At 40.6% G+C, this 17,706-nt stretch overlaps 1 protein-coding gene across 3 annotated transcripts in view; it reads left to right on the forward strand.

Moving 5' to 3' along the window:
• Window positions 1-17,706, forward strand: part of PHYHIPL (phytanoyl-CoA 2-hydroxylase interacting protein like) — a 126,907-nt gene that overhangs the window by 93,017 nt on the left and 16,184 nt on the right. The window contains exon 1 of one of the 3 annotated variants that reach the window (XM_053948765.1): window positions 1,782-2,096. The exons of the other annotated variants lie outside the window; for them this stretch is intronic. Coding sequence (XP_053804740.1) covers window positions 1,991-2,096 — 106 coding nt within the window. The 5' untranslated portion in view covers window positions 1,782-1,990. Of the gene's footprint in view, window positions 1-1,781; window positions 2,097-17,706 lie in introns of those variants that run through there. 3 annotated transcript variants of the gene reach the window in all.

Consider the following 17,706-nt stretch of genomic DNA (forward strand, 5'->3'; position numbering starts at 1 on the left):
CCTTACGTAGGAGATGCCTGTGTGCTAAGAACAGTTGCAATATCAAGGAGAAAGGTTTTGATTCAGCTCAGAGAATTAATGCTTGTCAGAGACAAAATTAAAACCTGATGAATGCAGTCTCACCCACTTTAATTTCTTCCCTTTCTGATTCTATATTTGTCCTCATTCTGTCTGTGCATTCATTCATATATTCCTCTCCCTTCCCACCTCCCCATTGACTCACACTCTCCCTTCCTGTTATTACTTCCTTTTCATTTTCTCTTCCTTTAGGTTCCCTTCCCACTCATTCCATTTCTCCTCTGCCTGACCCCTCTGCACACATTTTCCATCATGATGAAAAACATCAGAGAAATAAAGAGCAGGGAGAAAAAAAAAAAAAAAAAAAAAAAAAAAAAGATGCACAAGAAAGAATATCAGGGGGGATGTGTGTGTAAAGAGTATACAGTCCCAGAAGGGTGCTCAGCATTGCTCTTTCTCCCCAGGATGTACTACAGATTTTTTAAGGTGTCAGAGGAATCCAAGCACCTGAAACCTATTCCTTGTTTCTAGGCTGCAGCACTTGGCCGTGGGTTCATGAAAGGCAATGCCAGAGTTCATTTTCTGAGATTAGTGTCCCTGGAAACCATCAAAAAGAGTGGAAGGATCCCAAAGTCCAGTGTTAGTGGAATGACAGACATCTAGCTGTGCATGGGGCTTACTACTGTGCCAAATCAGTGAGGGAGGACACTGGGTAGTCTTGGGACTGCAGAAAGAGAAATGGGAGCTTTAGAGACTCTCTGAACTTCCTGTCATGCAATGCTGACCAAGAAACATCACAGCCTCAGTCTTGATGGGAACCTGCATGCAATGAACTGCTGTTTCTCAAAGCAACCAGTGCTGATGTCTCATGATCAATGGCTAAACAGTGTCAATTTTTATTATGGTGAAACAACAAACTGGTGCCAGGAATGCTTGTTGTAATGTGTGGTAGGAAATGGGCTCAAACCACTTTGTCTAGAAACTGGTGGTCCCATCCCAGTATGCTGAGCTTGATCCCAAAGTCAGTCCGTGACCTGGAGAGAGCAGTGCACTCCTGCAGCCCAAGGCCCAGAGGCTGCACCTTTGTGCAGCCTGCAGGCCTGTGGTGGGGAGGGAGCTGAGCTGTCACACCTGATGATGGTGCAGTGCTACACAAGTTTAATTTATTATCCTATTACTTTTTTAAAAATTCTCCTTTTCTGGCCCCATTCTTTTTCCCGAAGCTGGGAACTGATAAATAAGTTCCCACAAAAAGGGCAGGTGTGAAGTGTGCAGGGCAGATAGCCAGAAATGGCTATCAGAAATTCCCATACCATCTCTTGCAATCAATAACCTTCTGCCAGCTTTTCTAGGTTTATCAATCTAAAACCGGCTAATATTTCTTTCTGCAAATTCTTGCATAATTAGGAAGGATCAGAGTGGACAGCAGAGCCCTTGCAGTTGGGTGTGATTTGCACACAGCGGTCATGGTGGGTTGTGTGCTTAGGGAACAGGAAGTCGCTAACTGTGGCTTTGCCTTTGGATGGTTTTGCCTTGGGGGACTCTGTCGGGTTATGGAGTAACCTCGAAACAAACCTCGCCTACTCGCGGCAGTGGGCTGCTGTGCTCGAGGCAGGCCGGCTGGAACCCGGACCGGCCGTTCGCAGGGCCTGACCCGGAGGGGTTAGACTCCCCGGGAGCTTCCCGTGGAAGCGCGGCTGCAGTTACATAAGGAGCGGAGGGGGAAGGGACGGTTCCGAGGCGGCGGCCGCGGCCCCTTTAAACGCGGATCCCGGGGCGCGCCGGCCGCCCGCCTCGCTGCTGCCCCCTCCCCGGCTCGCTGCGGTGACAAATCCGCTCCTCGCCCGCCTCCTCCGCCGAGCGCTCGCAGCCGAGCCGGGCGGCGCCGGGAAGCGCTGCCGCGCGGCTCTGCACCGGAGCCGGCCAGCCCCAGCCCCCGGCCAAGCCACAGCAGGCAGCGGCGAGGGGCGCGATGGAGGCTCCGCGCCTGGCGCACACCATGAGCAGCCCCACGAGCCCCTGCGAGGAGGTGATCAAGAACCTCAGCCTGGAGGCGATTCAGCTCTGCGATAGGGACGGTAAGCCCGGGCTCTGCGCGGCTAATCCCTGCAGACGTAAAATGCTGCTGCCCTCATGGATGCTAATGCAAATTAATCCGCGCGTCGTATGGTCCTTTGTTATCCCCCATGAATTTGTAGGTGCAAGTGTTCCCCACCCCTCCCGCCGCTACCGCCACCCTCCTGCCATTGAGAACAAAAGAAGGAGAGAAGGTTGCACCTTGCTGGAGGGAAGGGAGGGAAAACCGCCGCTCCCTAAGCCGTGCCTGGCGTTGCGGTGCGATTACCCCGGGCAAGCCTGATGCACAACCCTGCCCCTGCCAGGAATGGACGCTGGGGCTTGTTCTGGGAGAGGCAGCAACGGGAGCCAGAGCCCGAGCTGCGGAGAGTCCGGAGCTAGGGATGGGGTAGCGGCCCTGGTGGGGTTTTGTTGCCCGCGGTCTCCAAATTCCTTTGTATTATAGGGCAATTCCCGTGCTTCAGGTAGACGGGCGGATGTGCCGGCTGGCGTGGGCAAGCGGCCAGACTTGTTGCCGGTCCCTCGTGAGAGCCATGAGGCGGCGAGCGGACCGAGCGTGGGGCTCGCAAGATGGGGCAGGGGGGGAGACGGAGCAGGAGGCGGTTCAGCACCGCGGACAGCACCGCGCACAGCACCGCGCCGACGGGCCCGGCGCGCCGAGCCGCGCTCCCGCCGCGCCGCGCCTGGCGCCCGCACCGCCGCGGGAGACCGCAGTGCCCTGGGGACAGCGGCTGCCAGTCCGTCCGCCCGTCTGTTCCCCGGCAGGCAGGTGAAGTTTGGTTTCACAGTAGCAGGTGCGGGTATTAAAGGTTGTCTGTGTTGAAGCAAGCAGATAAATGTCAGGTGGTGACGAGGGACAGCCAAAACAAGTGTACGTGCTCGAAGCGACGCTGACGGCTGACTAGGGGAGAAGAGAGACGTGTCGTTTGTACCCATCTGTGACTGACAAAACTAAACACACTCACTGGCTGTCAAACAATGAACTAATGTTTTTTTCGTAGAGTGGCATATCATTTGTTCTCATGTATCAGATAATTTCTATCTTGTCGTTTCACATCGAATTATTAAAAATCGCTTCTCATTCTTGGATACAAAATGTGCTTTGGGTGTGGAATTCGTGTTACCTAGTAAATGTACCAAGGAATGGGGATACTGTATCAGTGATTGGTACAGTTGAATTAATGAAACTGTTTCCTTATGGTGAGTGTATTTTGGAGCATAACTGTTAAAGCTGATGGCTATAGAGGGAGTCGGGCCAATTTTCTCTGTTGTTTTGTACAATTTGGGATTCAATACTTCACTTTTTTTTTTATCTAGGCAGACTCTAACATTTAAGAACCTGAATTTTTGTAAGCTCTTTATTTTTCTTGTAATATTAAAAAAATGATATGGCATTGGAAATTCTCACTTATTATTTTATCAGTTTTTTATCAGTATTATTTTTATAGCTACATTAGAAATTATTTGATTTTTTTCTTTTAATGTTGGAATTAAGATATATGCACTTCCATCCATTCATGCCTTACTCTCTGCCACAGGAAACTGAACTATGTTTGTAGTAGTGGAGATTACACTGTTTTTTTGGTTTTTTGGGTTTTGTTTTTTTTTTTTTTTTTGTTAAAACACTTTCTCACATATATTCCTTTTCATTAATAGTAGATATAATTAAAAATAGATAAATTTTGCAATCTTTCATATCCAGGTACCCTAAGTAATTGCAGTGAAGTAGTCCGTGTTAATCATGACAAGCTCTATTTGGATCAACATAAAATAGAAAAGGACTGCTTGGTTCCTATGGATTAATGTCATACAGACAAGCAAATGGACAAATGTAGTATTTTTTGTTTCAGTTACTTTTTGGTTAGACTTCCCTGGAAAACAACTTTCCTGTAGATGTGCTTTACAAACTAACCTTCATCAAGCAAGCTGCCATCACGCAGGGCCGTTCCTCAATATGTGGCTGAATTTCTAAAGGAGCTGCCTGTGTTGGGAATGGCAGGGAGACAACTCAGAGCCTCAGTTGGCACAGAGCTGCTCTTGAGCATACTCCAGTATTTCCTACAGGTGGCACTTATGCATCAAAAAGCTTGTTTTAATGGAAACACAAAACAAGGAAGCAAAGGTTAAGGCTTTCATCTTTGAGATAAGCATATAAATGTACACACCATACATTTAGATCCCTGAGTGTGTACATGGGTACATTTGTGTTATAAACACTTGCAATTTATGTTAGGATATCTTTGTTGAAAAGGGTGGTGTTCGTAGGGTGATTGGCATCACTGAGGTTCAACAAAGTCTTGTGATAAATAGCAATGTATTACACATAGTAAATTATAATTATGTTAGATTTTCATATTCTGAAAATGTCCTTGGTCTTTAAGCTGTAGTAATGGTAAAGACAACCAGTGAAATCATAACATTATACATCCAACTATGAAAAATTCTGCAATGCACTTAGTTAGAATTGCAAGCACTGCTGCAGTAGAAACATAAGCAGTAATGGAAAATTTATGTAGATAGCAAAATATTTTTCTTGTTTTCTAAGATGAGAGGATTAATATTGAGATGTTTTATATTCAGCAAACTGGGTTATACCTTCTGTGAATGTATGCCAGAAATCTAGAAATTGGAGTAAGCAATTAATAATATCATGGCAGTTCCTCTTTTTTTGGATTTTTTTCTGGGTTTCTTTCAGTGTTGTTTTTGCAGGCATTGTCATCTCTCTTAACTAATCAAAGCAATTTAAAAACTTAAAAATGTTAAATAAGAGATAAGAAATTTATGCACTTTGGAATTTTTTTTAGATAAAAACGCCTGAAAAGATTTGGTTCAAAGTGAATGCAACATTATAAAGCCAGTTATGAGGTGCTATCTTTAAAGGCATCTTGCATTTTTTGCTCTTGTTCTTTTACATGGGTCTAATAGCACAGCTCAGTCTGATGTGCAGTCTAACGTGTAGCTCCTCAGAAATCTCTTGAACTCACTCTGTGTACAGGAAAAAGTACAGCATTTGTTATTTTTCTTTGCCATATTTGAACATTGTAGCCATACTTCTGTAAGCTAGGCCAGGAATGAATGTTTAATCAGTGCTGAACATTCTGGTGACCTTTTTATAAAATTTGTATTCGCCTTACCTGGGGATTAAACCTTGAGTAGATGAATGATTGTCTTCTGTGTCATGAGCATGCCAATGCTATGGAAATATAGCTGATGTCAGAAAATCGTAAGTCTTGGGAAAAGCCAAGCTTTTCACAGGCTTGGTAGAACAGTCTTGGATGTCAGCAGGTGAATTTGCCGAAGCTGCTCTCTGGCTGTGCCGTGCTCCCCCTACAGATGATGCACTGTGGCTGTGGGTCCCACCGGGCGAGAGCGGTGACGCCGTCATCCACTGCCCTGCCCTTCGTTGGCATAGACAGAGGGAAAGCAGAAGACACCTATCAAAATGACACCTGTCAAAATGCAGAAAGGAGAGGAGCACAGAAACAAACCTTCAAAGGGGATGCTGGAACTTGGGGCACACAGACAAGGGAGTCAGGCAAGAAAACTGGCCCCAGAGGTGCTAACAGACTAGAGGCAGTGGATGGTCAAGGGCAGAAGAACAGGAAAGACATGAAAGATGGGGATTATGTTAAATGGGAATTGCACAAAATAACCCAGAATGGGAAAAGAAGATAAAGGTGCAAGGAGAGCAATCTAAGTTCAGGCAGCATGCCCAGGGAAGGAAAGCTGGGGGGAAAAAAAGTGAGAGCATGTTCACCCAGATTAATTTGAAAAATGAGGAAGTACAAGACAGGGGTTACTGGGCAGTTTGGACCACAGAGCTCAGGACTTGCTGAGCAGAGACTGGGACTGAAAAGACAGCCTTAGGAATGAAGAACAGGACTTTTGAAGTGTGACTGGAGAAGAAGAAGGAAGAGGGACAGGAGCAAGTTAAAGGAACAGGGCAGAGGAGGCCGTGCTTTGGTGTGACTGCCAGAGAAGTGGTAATGTGTATCAGTGCATGACATCTTCCAAAGCCACACACGACCCCAAGATGACAAATCCTTCTTGTTCATTTGCCAGCAGAGAAGGGTACCATGGAGTACTCAGAGTCAATGGCTGCTGCTCACTTCTGTGAGAGTGGCACTTTAGAAAAAAGGCTTTGAAGAGAACATCAAGCACATTAAGTAATTTTCCTGTGCCTCAGTTTTCCATGTGTAAAATGGAAGCATACTGCTGCCTCCCCTCACAGCAATGTTTTCAAAATAAACTAATGAATGTTTGTTAATCAGACAGATGCTGTAGTAGCCTGGAAAACCCATGAGGTGCATGGAAAAACCCATGATGAAATTCATAATTTTGTCTTCAGAGAAGAATATGAATAATGTGTAACAAATAAGTCCTGGGACTGTACACTGAACAAAAGCAACTAGCTGTTACAAGAAAAATAGTTCATTATGTACGCACTATTCATTATGTATGCTGAATGAATCAGAATTTCTGTGGAAAAATTAGTATGTAATCATGCAGTTAAAGGCTATATCATAATCTAAACAAAGTGTCCAATGTAAGGTTATTGAACTGTGCTTCATTCTGGTATGTTCTAACCGTTGATGGCTTGAACTATACAATCTCACTAATGCGCTTTTACACTTTTTTTCTGCCTTCATATATTTGAAGATAGTATTTAGGCATCAGGATCAGAGCTGGAACTGGTGTCTTGGCCAGTTTTGATTAATTTCATCACCTTCCAAACACTTGGCACTATCACAACTGTTTAGTCTATCAGGCTTGTATAAAAACATTACGTCATATAAGCTAAGATGTCATTTCTGGTTTATGTAGACAGCTTGCATCTTTGGCTCCTTGTGTTATTTGAGCATGTCTCATGTTTTCTAATTTATTTCAGGAGTTTATTACCAAGTTGGATTTATTGGAGGATTCAGAAATATTTTTCTGGAGTTCATTAATTGTGGTTTACATTGCCATATTGTGTACACATTCACCTTTCAAAGAGAAGGGATAAAGTGGCATCATCCAGTCTCTGGATGCAATCTTCAAATCCCCTTTTTGACATTATGGAGCAGTAACACTGCTATTTCTCAAATGTCATCATGTATGTCTGAGAGATGGGAAAAAAACAAATATCTAGGTAGACTCCCACATGAGGGACAACTGAGAGATCCAAATTTCACAGTAATTCTTAGTGTCCTGAATCTTTGTTAATGAATAGTTGTTTGGTTTTTTAAAAAACTATGACACATCTGAGCACAGTTCATATTTTCTGTATCCAGTATGATAGAGAAGTGCTTGTATTTGTGATATTTTGATAGGACACAAAATTCAGAGTTATGCTTATTGTTGATTTGTTTCTCTCCCTGGCTGCAAATTTGAGATTTAAGTCCACTCTCTTCAAAATGTAAACTGTATCACATTTCTAGGGTTTGAGTGGTGGAATGGCCAACTAAGAAATATATTTCTTCCATAAAATTATGTCCAACCTGGCTGAACTTGAACATTGTGGGGTTTTGGTGTTTTTTGTGTTTTTTGTGGTTTTTTTTTGTTTTTTTTGGGTTTTTTTTTTTTTTTTTTGTTTTGTTTTGTTTTGTGTTTTTTTTTATTTCTTTTTTTTTTGTGACAAACAATAACGCTGCTTCAGGTAGGAGTTAAAACCTAGTGCATCACTTCAAAAGCTCTCTTGCTGCAAAGAAAATACTGATTAATGTTTTAGCTTTAAATTCTTGCCAGAGACTAAGATTTCACATATTCCTCATTGTTAGAACAGAAAAATACTAAATGGAGCCAAGCAACAAGTCTTCATGAATGATCTTTAGAGTTGTGGAAGAAAAGAAAACTAATGATTTGCCTATGTCTTCCACTTCAGCAAGTATTTCATCCTGTCTTGGTTTATATCATAAGTAATGATGTCACTAAGTAGCGAGGCTTTGCTGGAAACTGGCTATTCAACATCCTGGTGTCAAGAAATGTAGTCATCGAAATTCTTCCTTTATATTCATGAATTTTTAGTGTTATTTTCCTTCCTTCTTCCTTCTCATCTTCTTTTAGAGCTTTATGATGCCCAAACCTACATAATTGATTATGAGCTATTTTTTCTGTCAATGACCAAGTTATATATTATTAGCTATTTATGTTTTGCCTGCCATTCCATTTCTTCTCCTTTTCATTCAATTTTTCTTTACTGCAACTCTACGAGATCCTTTATAAAGCTACTGAAATGCTTGATGTGTAATTATACTAGATTCACCTACAGAATCACTGTTCTTTCCCAGTGCTGATATTGCTGGGTTGAAACTCAAACATATAATATAGCTTTTGTAGCTAATTTCTAGTCAATTTTATATGTAAAGCATTTTAATCATAGTCTCCTGTGTATGTTCCTTCTTCTTTGTGTTTGTTTCAGATTAGAGATCCCAGATGCATTCTTTTATTTATTCTGTAACAGAATCCACTGTAGCACTTCCTGCCTATGCTTGTAAGCCATCTTGTGCTTGCAGCTCCTTCTGTTTAATGTTGTCTGCACAAAAATGTGATCTCTCTTTAGATCATTCACAAAGACACAAAGCCTGGAACCAGCCACAGGCTCTATGGTAGCCCAATGGACAGGTGAGTTCCTTACTTGTTTTTCCATATGTCAGTCTCACCTCTGCCAACCCTGCAGATCAGTAGCTCTCAGTGAGTATAATGGCAGGGGGAATCATTTAGGGGAGAGAAATTCTAACCCCTCTGTGACATTCACATTCTCTGGACTGGGAGACATCATTCTGTCTCTCAGGAGAAGCACAGGGAGAAGAAGAGAAAACAATCTTTATCTCTGCTCCTGTGTTTTCCCCATGTGGAATGTGGTATGGAGATTGTTCACCTGCAGTGATTGCTGGGTTGGATTCTGGTGAAGGTTGTTTGGGTTCAGTGACCAATGGGATCCAGCTGTGGCTCGGACTCTCAGCAGAGTCACAAGTTTGAGTTAGGTAAGAAGTAAGTATGTAGAATAGTATAGTATCTCCTTAAATAGTATGTTAATGTAATATAGTATAGTTTTAATAAAGCTATCCTTCAGCCTTCTGATCTGGAGCCAGACATCAGCATTTCTTCCCTGAGCCAGGGTTCGCCACATTTTTTACTATACCCCTGAGAAGCATCTGAGAAGCAGTCCCCTAGAAGAAGAAGCTGAGCCCACCCCTCACTTAAATTTTCATATATATTCTGCAAATCTCAAAGACTAAGCTGTTTTTATTGAGGAAGAGTTAAGCCATTACTATCTAATTAATCTCTTTCATCTTTCATCTTAAACTAGATTTTTCTATTCTACTAGCAATTTTCTTCTGAGCCTACTAATCTGGTGGCTCTACCATCTCTTGTAAGAAGTGTTCTGAGCTCATGTTTCCAAATTCATGATTTACCCTGCCATTCTGTATGATCTGTATGATCTAGGTCAGAGTACACCCAGAAGGCCAATTCAGTCTTTCCAACAGCTTTCTAGTGAGGTTCCTGGTCCCAGAGCCATAGCTTCTAGAACAGGCAGGGTATCCCTTCTGTCGTGTAAGGTGTGTTGAGGAAAGGCTCTATCATATTCTTACTTAGATTCCTCTAGTATTTCATCATTGGTTTTTGAATGGGTTCCAGTCAGGCATTGTTGTGTTCTGCTGTCTCCAAAGCCTTGCTGAAGCCTGTCTTCCTGACCTTGGTTTTTCATTCTGGGACAAAACAGCATGTTTGAGGGCTCTGCCTTTTCTGAATAAGGTAGTTTTCAGTCCCCTTGTGCAGCTGAAGTAATGGTGGTATCTTCCACCCCGGCTGAGGAGGTAATCTTAAAAAATCCTCCCAGTCTGAGTTTTTCTTAGACCACTCAGGACAGTAGGTACATCTTCTGTTCTGCCAGCATGTGTGGCCTTTTGTGCTTTTTGTGACCTGAAGGCTATATTTATTCTGGCTGAACACAGCTACAGGCTTAAACTATGTCTTCTGTTCTCTTTTGACAGAATTTTTCAGCATTTTTCTTGCAGACCACTTTCTTCAAAAATTTGTAGACATATCTGGAGAAACAGTACTAACACTTCCAGTATAGGATATGTGTATAAAATATGTCACTGCTATGGAAAAGTACGAACAAAGACAGTGTTTAGGCAGTTGGAACTAAAGAAAAGTCTGCTCCAGGATCACTTTGTGTGACTTCTTCACTCACGTTTGTTCCACAGTGGAGCATTCTTTATATGACCTTGAAATGTTTTCCTTCAGCACAGAAGATTTGCTTAGAATTCATTGTAGCGTTTGTAACTGAATCAGTTTTCACAGTGGTGTTCGTAGTTGAATCATTAGTCAGTTTTGTTTTATTGTTCTCAGAGTGTTCTTGTTTTATTTCTGCTTGAATGAACAAGGTGTTTTGCATGGATGTTTCCAAAAGCAATGATTAGCTGCACTGTTTTCATAACCTAACAAGTGCTCCTCTAAGTCTTGACAGGTGTAGCTGCTGCCAAGAATGGAAAGCCTTAAAACTAGTTTGGTGTTGCTCTTTCATTCCTGCAGAGTGACAGAAAGTATTATCAAGGTTGCACTCTTAGTTCCAAGTGGAGTGGAGTCTGGAGTTTATTTCTTCAATATTGGAGAAAGTCATTCCCAGCTGGCAGTTCTAGGTGAAGCACAGTTGAAGGAATTGCCCTATTAAGTTTTGTATATCCAAGCACTCTTGTTAGGACAATTCTTTGGTTTGCAATGATCTGAAGCATCCCATAAATTTCTTTCCTGGGCTGTTCCATTGGCTTCAGTAAGACTTGGTGTAAAAACCAATTTGCATTCATAATATGGCATGATTAAGATCTTACAAGTGCTGTATTTTCCTAGTCTTTAGTATGTGTGTTCTATCTTATTTCATACAAATAGGCATCTCGTTTGGAGCTTTTCTCTATAGGTTGCAGTTTGTCTGGATTTAATCTGTCTTTTTTTTATAAGACAGATTTATATACTCGTTTATATATTTAACCTGTTTTTGTAATCTGCATTTAATTTCTGGCTAGAAATAACATTTAAAACATATTATTCTGAGCATTTTTTACCATTCACTTCTATGTGTACTCATAGTCAAAAACATTTGGACTTCAAAATAAGCAGGATAAAAAGATGTTAAAAGGCTCTTTCAGTCTTGGCCAGCTGTAAGTTCTAGTGTACAAGTATCTGTGGAGTGACTCATGCTGTGTTGTTCTTTTTAATGCAACTTATGTAAAGGGAAATTATATGTGGGTTTATATAAAGGAAGGGATAAAATTAAAAACAGGGCGTGCAGCAGATTGTATTTTTTTAATGCTACTAAGGTCCATCTTCCATGTAACGACAATAGGTAAATACCATGCACTTACATTTTCATTATGAACTTTATGCTAGTAACTTAATATAGATGTTGAGTAGTAAGCATGTGATTTTCAGAGCTCTGTTCCTAATGAACTTCTGGCCTTTACACTTCCAGAGTAATTCCAAGACATATCTCCAATCACAGGAACTGAAAATCCCCTCAGGCTGCTGACTGATTCCAGTAGATCACAGGGAATTTATGTCCCTCTTGTGTGGAGCATACTGGAATTTTAGGCAGTGTTACCTGTGCTGTGACACAGCCACCACCTTAGTCCTCATGAGAGGACAGGTTTGGGCAGTAAGACTTCTCATAGCATTTACTGTAATTTTCTCATCTCTGCCCATGTGCAGAGGTTGCTTTCTCTCCCCCATAGATGGAGGTACCTGAAACTCCGGTACAATTCTGTTTCCTCTGTCTGTGAACAGCTCTGTGCCATGCTTTGGGACCCTGACACAAAGAATATGTCATTTCTGTATTTCTCTTTGTCACTGTTTAGGTAGCATGGAGTTCTTAAATCTTACTTGATATCCAGGGATCTGAGTAGAGCAGCCTTTCTAGAGCATGAGAGTTTAATTTCAGGTTTTGTGACACATCAGGTGGCCAGGTGGCCCAGCATGAATTGCGTGGTAGGAACACATCTATTACTTTGTGCTTTCTCATAACTGGAAAAGTGCAAGGAAGACAGAACCACGATATCCATGTATAGTGATTATCTTTTTCCTATTTTTGTGTATTCTGTAGTGCTCAGCTGGTTTCTGTGTTGCTTCCTTGGGCAGACCATCAGGGAGCCCTCTAGGCTGCCTGGTGGGGCTGTCAGCCCTAGTGCAAGCGTGCAGTGCTGGAGATGGAAGCCAGAGAGGGAAACGAAATCCTTCAGTGTATCTCAGTGTACTTATTAGATTAGCTCAGATAGTAGGGAGCAGGAACTGGAAAGCATTCCTTGAGATGCTTTTAAATGCTCTAAATCCAAAAGATGAAAAACTAATCTAAATATGAATTCTTTTTAAGTACCATACCCAAGGGGACTTGTTTAGCATTGTGAATTTGTAGAAGGTTGTGCAGCTATTCCTCTATAGCTAATCAATTTTTGTCTTGTCATGATCATGATTGGTGCCATTGTTGAAGTCCAATGCCTGTTGATAGCCTGCATAATTAGACTATAGAAAAATTTGTAATGGGAACTCTTGTAAGTATCCAACTGAGATGTGCTTTTTTTAAAGAGCAATTTGAGAGTTATTGAGGACCATGGATTTGAATCTAATGTTTTTAGAATTGTTGTAGGTTTCTTTTAACTTAATTGCATCAAAACTTCGCTTTGTGTTTTCTCCTCTTCATTAGGCAATTTTCATTAGATAACCTGCAGGAGAGTTCTGTCACAAATGCCATCAGGACAGGAAGCTGATGAGCTACAGCTGAGACTTTTAATAAATATGCATGGTCAGTGCATAAGCACTATGTCTGAGTGAGGGGTGAATTCTGATGTAGTGAAGACTCTGCTGAAAGATTTCTTTTGGCTACAATATTCATAACTGTATCATCTTTATATTCTAGTAACAGTGAAAAGCTTGAGCTCATTGTAGCCTTCCTCTTGATAAGGAATGTTTAGCAGGATCCTGTAATTTCTGCATGCTTGCCTGCCTTAAAGAAACTAGCAGCAACCTAGGTTATCTGTGAGCTCTCTGCTCTTGTCAGAGGTTCAAAAGTTAGGAACAGTCAACCAGTGGCAGACCTACATCTAAAGGCCTTGGCAATGTTTAGTTTCCCTAGGAAACCTGCTAAAAATGAAACAGAACAACTCCTGCCAAAAAAAAGGACTCTCAAAATCCCTATATCCTTTATTTGTCAGGGCCTGAGAGAAAGTCTGAAACATGCATACAATTCTGAAACATGCATACAATTTAAATGTAAAATAGAACAGTACAAGTTACAAAGTAGAATTTCCTGAACTGTTGTGAATATATAATACATTTCAAATCACAGCTAAAAAGCACAAATTAGTGTAAACCAGAGCCAAATCCCATTCCTTACAAGAGATGTGTGTGAAAAGCACACAGCAATTGCCAGTGCGCTGAAGTAAAGAAATGCTCATTCATGCTGCAGACTGCCAGGGTGTCCAGAGAGTTACAAAAGCCCACTCATGCTGAGCACCCTACTTTCTCAAGGAAAATGCTTAGTAAAACTATGTTCCCCAGCCCTGAGTTCTCTCTGCTGCCCTTCAAGTGACGAGTTTTTCCTTTCTGTCTGGACTTCCCTTTGTTCAAAGGAAGTGGATTTTAAATGAAAAAATCCTTTTGTGGTTAAGGCACTTGCAGTTTCAGGGAAGCTGGCAGGTCACATTAAAGCTCATGTGAATGCAAGGCTGCCTCATCTTGCTAGATTTGAACTCACATGACTCAACTTGAAGTAGAGAACACGTTTTTGGTTTCGATGAAGACACAGCTGCAATAAATGGCACAAGTTGTTGCCAGCCAAAGAATGAGGTAAACCGATATGAATGAGGTTCACAGTAACAAACTAAAATGGAAGTGTTTGTCTCTCTCCTTTGTTTAGTGACGTGTGGAAACACAAATCATGAAAGGCCACTCATTTCTCTAATATACAGTTAATATTAAAAGCAATGAAAAACTAAGGGCAATGCTTTGCCTCAATTACACTGTTAGCTGAAGAGCACTGGAGCAATTAGGCCAGTGACCCAGAGCAGTGTAACTTGGATCGGAATCTGGCCCCAAGCAACTCGTCTGGGGTCATACAGTCACTGCCTTCATCTGAGATCTGTTTTCCTTTGTTGTTAGTCCTGGAGACATAGGCAGTTCCACAGTCTTGGACACAGCTGTACATTTTATTCACCAGAAGAGACAAACCTCATGCCATTAAAGTCTTTGTATCCCTTCCTGCTCCAAAATCTGCCCCTTTAGGAATCAACAGGGTGGGAGTCTGCTGAAAAATTTTATTCCCAGTTTTCAGCAGAACAGCACCGAGATAGCATCCTTACAAAAATACAAAATGGGCCTGAGTGCAGTCTGAAGTATGGTCAGAATTTCACACTGGCTAGATAATAATAGAGATCTGACAACACAGACTTCTGCTAAATGAATGAAGTGCTAAATTAATGAAGTGCATAGGTTGATGTGGGAGAGATTTTGTAGTAGTTTCTGACATACTTGCTTTCCAAGTCTGTAGAACTGAAGGTATGCATTATACTCAAATTCTAGTTGTATATGAAAGGACTGTAAAGTTAATTTTAATTTTTAAATGGCATTTAAATTAAGCAAGATGGTGGTTTAGAGCCTTTTACATCCCCTGTTACCTTCTTTCCCTTTCAGCAACTGAGAAATGCACATTTTAATTAAAATTTGTTTTTCAAATGTATCTTGTAGCCAGCACATGCTGAGAAGAGCCACTTACCACCCATGTACTGCAAGCTTGCTGTGCAGAGCAAAATGGGAGTATTTAATTAGGAGTAAATACTGTGGTGGCTTTGTGTTTGTGGCCTGCAATAATGTCCTTTTCGGTTTCAAGAAGACAGAATTGCCCTTTTCTGGCTCTGATGGCAGAGCCATGAAAACTAATGGTTTGCCAGTATGAGAGGTTTATTTTTTTTGGCATACTGTAACTTTTCACAGTATGGAGAAGCTTGTCTAGCTTTACATGACAAGGTACAGTAAAAAAATGAAGCCATGTTTAGTAAAATCAGTCTGAGAACTTTAGAGGGAACTGGGTATAAATTGTTTTGCGTACAGGAGTTACTCAGCAGACAGGATGAGGAGCAAGTTGCTGATGGATGGTGGTGACATTTGCACTCAGTCTCAGCTTATCTGGCCAATTCAGTTTGTTTGGTTTTGGTATTCATGGGTCATAAAAGGAGATCCCAGCACTTCTCAGCTCTCCACCCAGGGATTTGGTCAGTCCTTAGAGCATGGTAGGGTCAAAGGATCTCTATAGATCTCCATATCTTGGATACAAGGGAGAGTAGACATGATAGCATAGATGGCAGTTTAATCTTCTAGCCTAAGTGGTTTTTCAGTCTTACAGTTTTCCTGGTGCTTAGTGAAGAAAAATGTACCTACATGATTATTTACAACCTTTCAGTTGCATATTTCCATCTGAAAATTAAAGTCCTCCTTTTTCATATTTTCTCCATTTATTTTTAACACAGTGAAAACTAAATTTTGTGAGAAGCTGTGTGTGTTTACCTTAGCATATTACTGTGTTAAGACTCCTCAACTTACTTGTAATAAAATTGCAAAAAGAAAAGAGGAAAAATTCAATAATAAAGACCCAACCTTGTGGGACACCAAGTACTTTATAAAGGCATAGAGACCTCTAGTTTTCTTACAAATATTCTTCAAAAAATATTTAGGAGTAGGTGTTAAGGGGAACTCTAAAAAAGATAATTATATCAGCAGAGACTTGCATCTATTTCCATTTCAGTACTCAGTCTAGGGGTTTGGCTGCTATCGACATTCTGAAAATGTGGTTTAGTTTTGAATGGGTAAGGTATAAATATTAAATACTTCCAAGATGTCAGGGTATCAAATAACAATTAAATCTTAGTGAAAGAATAAGGTCAGCCTTGCCAATTTAGCCATTGATCTGATTTGCAGTCGGGGTTTCTGTTACGCTTTGGGTTTGTGGAGTTGTGTACACAGTTGTAATCATGTATTCAGAAGTTCTTGAGTAACTTAGCTTAGATTCCATTGATTTCAATAAGACTGTTGCAAATAATTTAGCTATTTCTGAAGATGTTACTAATCATTACTTAAAATTTTGTTTCAAGTAAGGATTGGTCAAAAATCAAATAATTGTTGCTGATTTAGATCATTTGGCTGATAGCAACAGTGGACAATGTACAGTGATATATCTGAATTTTCTGTATGGTAATAGCAAGAGAAGAAACAATTATTTTGAGGAATTAGTTTAATGATGCAATTAAATGCACTATTTATTTAAAATTAAATTGCAGTTATTAAATAATTTGTCTATAATTGAAGTTAGCAAGTTATAAATTCATCCACATTCAAGCTTAAATGGTCCTGAGATATTTGATCCTATAAGTGCTTTCAGAAAAAATATTGTGGGGATAAATTATGTATTTGACACAGAAATTCAGAAAAATTATTCTTGAAAAGATTATGCCTTTTAAAGTATTAGCCCAATATTTCTGAGTCAGTGACGTGTAGATTTCTTTGCTAAGGAGTTCAGAAATTGGCTACAGTGTAAAATGTACTATTTATCTCCATGTTTTTACTTTTTTCTCTGGCAGGAATCTTGCAAATTGCTGTTGCATCATGAGAATCAGTCAAATTGGCAAATGTAATTTAGGAAATTATTATAAAGGGTAACTTCAGCTAGCTCTTATCTTCCATGACCTCCCTCTCTAGTCTCTGAAAAGAATTAGATTCCTCCAGGGCAAAGTTAAATGTGAGAGCTACCTGTAGGTACTCAGATGACCCCATCTAGGAAACTGCCTCTCTTCACTGCATGCAAAGTGAGCCTGAGGAGGCTCACTGCCCAAGGGGGATGGTTTTTGTCAGTATTTTTGTCTCTATTAACATAATAAAAGTATTAGCGGTTTCCACAGTAGCCTAGAAAATTTATATATATATAAAAATCATATATATATACAAATTCATATATATATATATATATAATGTAAATCATATGAAAATTGTACCTAAAGGTCATTGCAAGTCATAGGCATAAAATCTTTTGGAGAATAGCCTTTGCTTTTGGAATAGCAGATGCATATTTTGTATCAAAATTATTCCAGGTGTAGTTCAAGATATCTATGGTCTTATCACAGGAGTGAATATTGTTGGTTCTTTTCTTGTTACTGTTTCTGCTGTCATATTTAAGAAATATTTGGGTTTTATTGTTAACTTAGAAGGAATACATATGGCCCAACAAATCTACTGTTGAAAATCTAGTATCTATGCCAAAATTTATATTCCACAGAAATGTTATAATGTAACTATTTAATTTCTGCTTACTAATTATAGTAACCTTCTCTGTAAAGATACACTTAATTTCCTACTGAACAGAATGTTGTATTCAGCGCCTGCTGAGAGAATGAGCTGTAAACCAAAGCCCTTCAGTTCAGATAGTGTAACCACATTCCAAAATCTGCCACGGTACCTCTGCTTGCTGCTGCTAGCTGTCAGGTTTGCCACTTGTGTGTTGTGTATTCCCAGTGGTGTTGGTGGAGCACACACGTCTGAGGAAATGAAGCCCCTGAAGTCCCATCTGCTTTTGTTCAGGGGCATTTTGTTCAA

Source organism: Vidua chalybeata, chromosome 8, assembly GCF_026979565.1.
Source record: "Vidua chalybeata isolate OUT-0048 chromosome 8, bVidCha1 merged haplotype, whole genome shotgun sequence".
In the NCBI taxonomy this organism is placed as follows: Eukaryota; Metazoa; Chordata; class Aves; order Passeriformes; family Viduidae; genus Vidua; species Vidua chalybeata.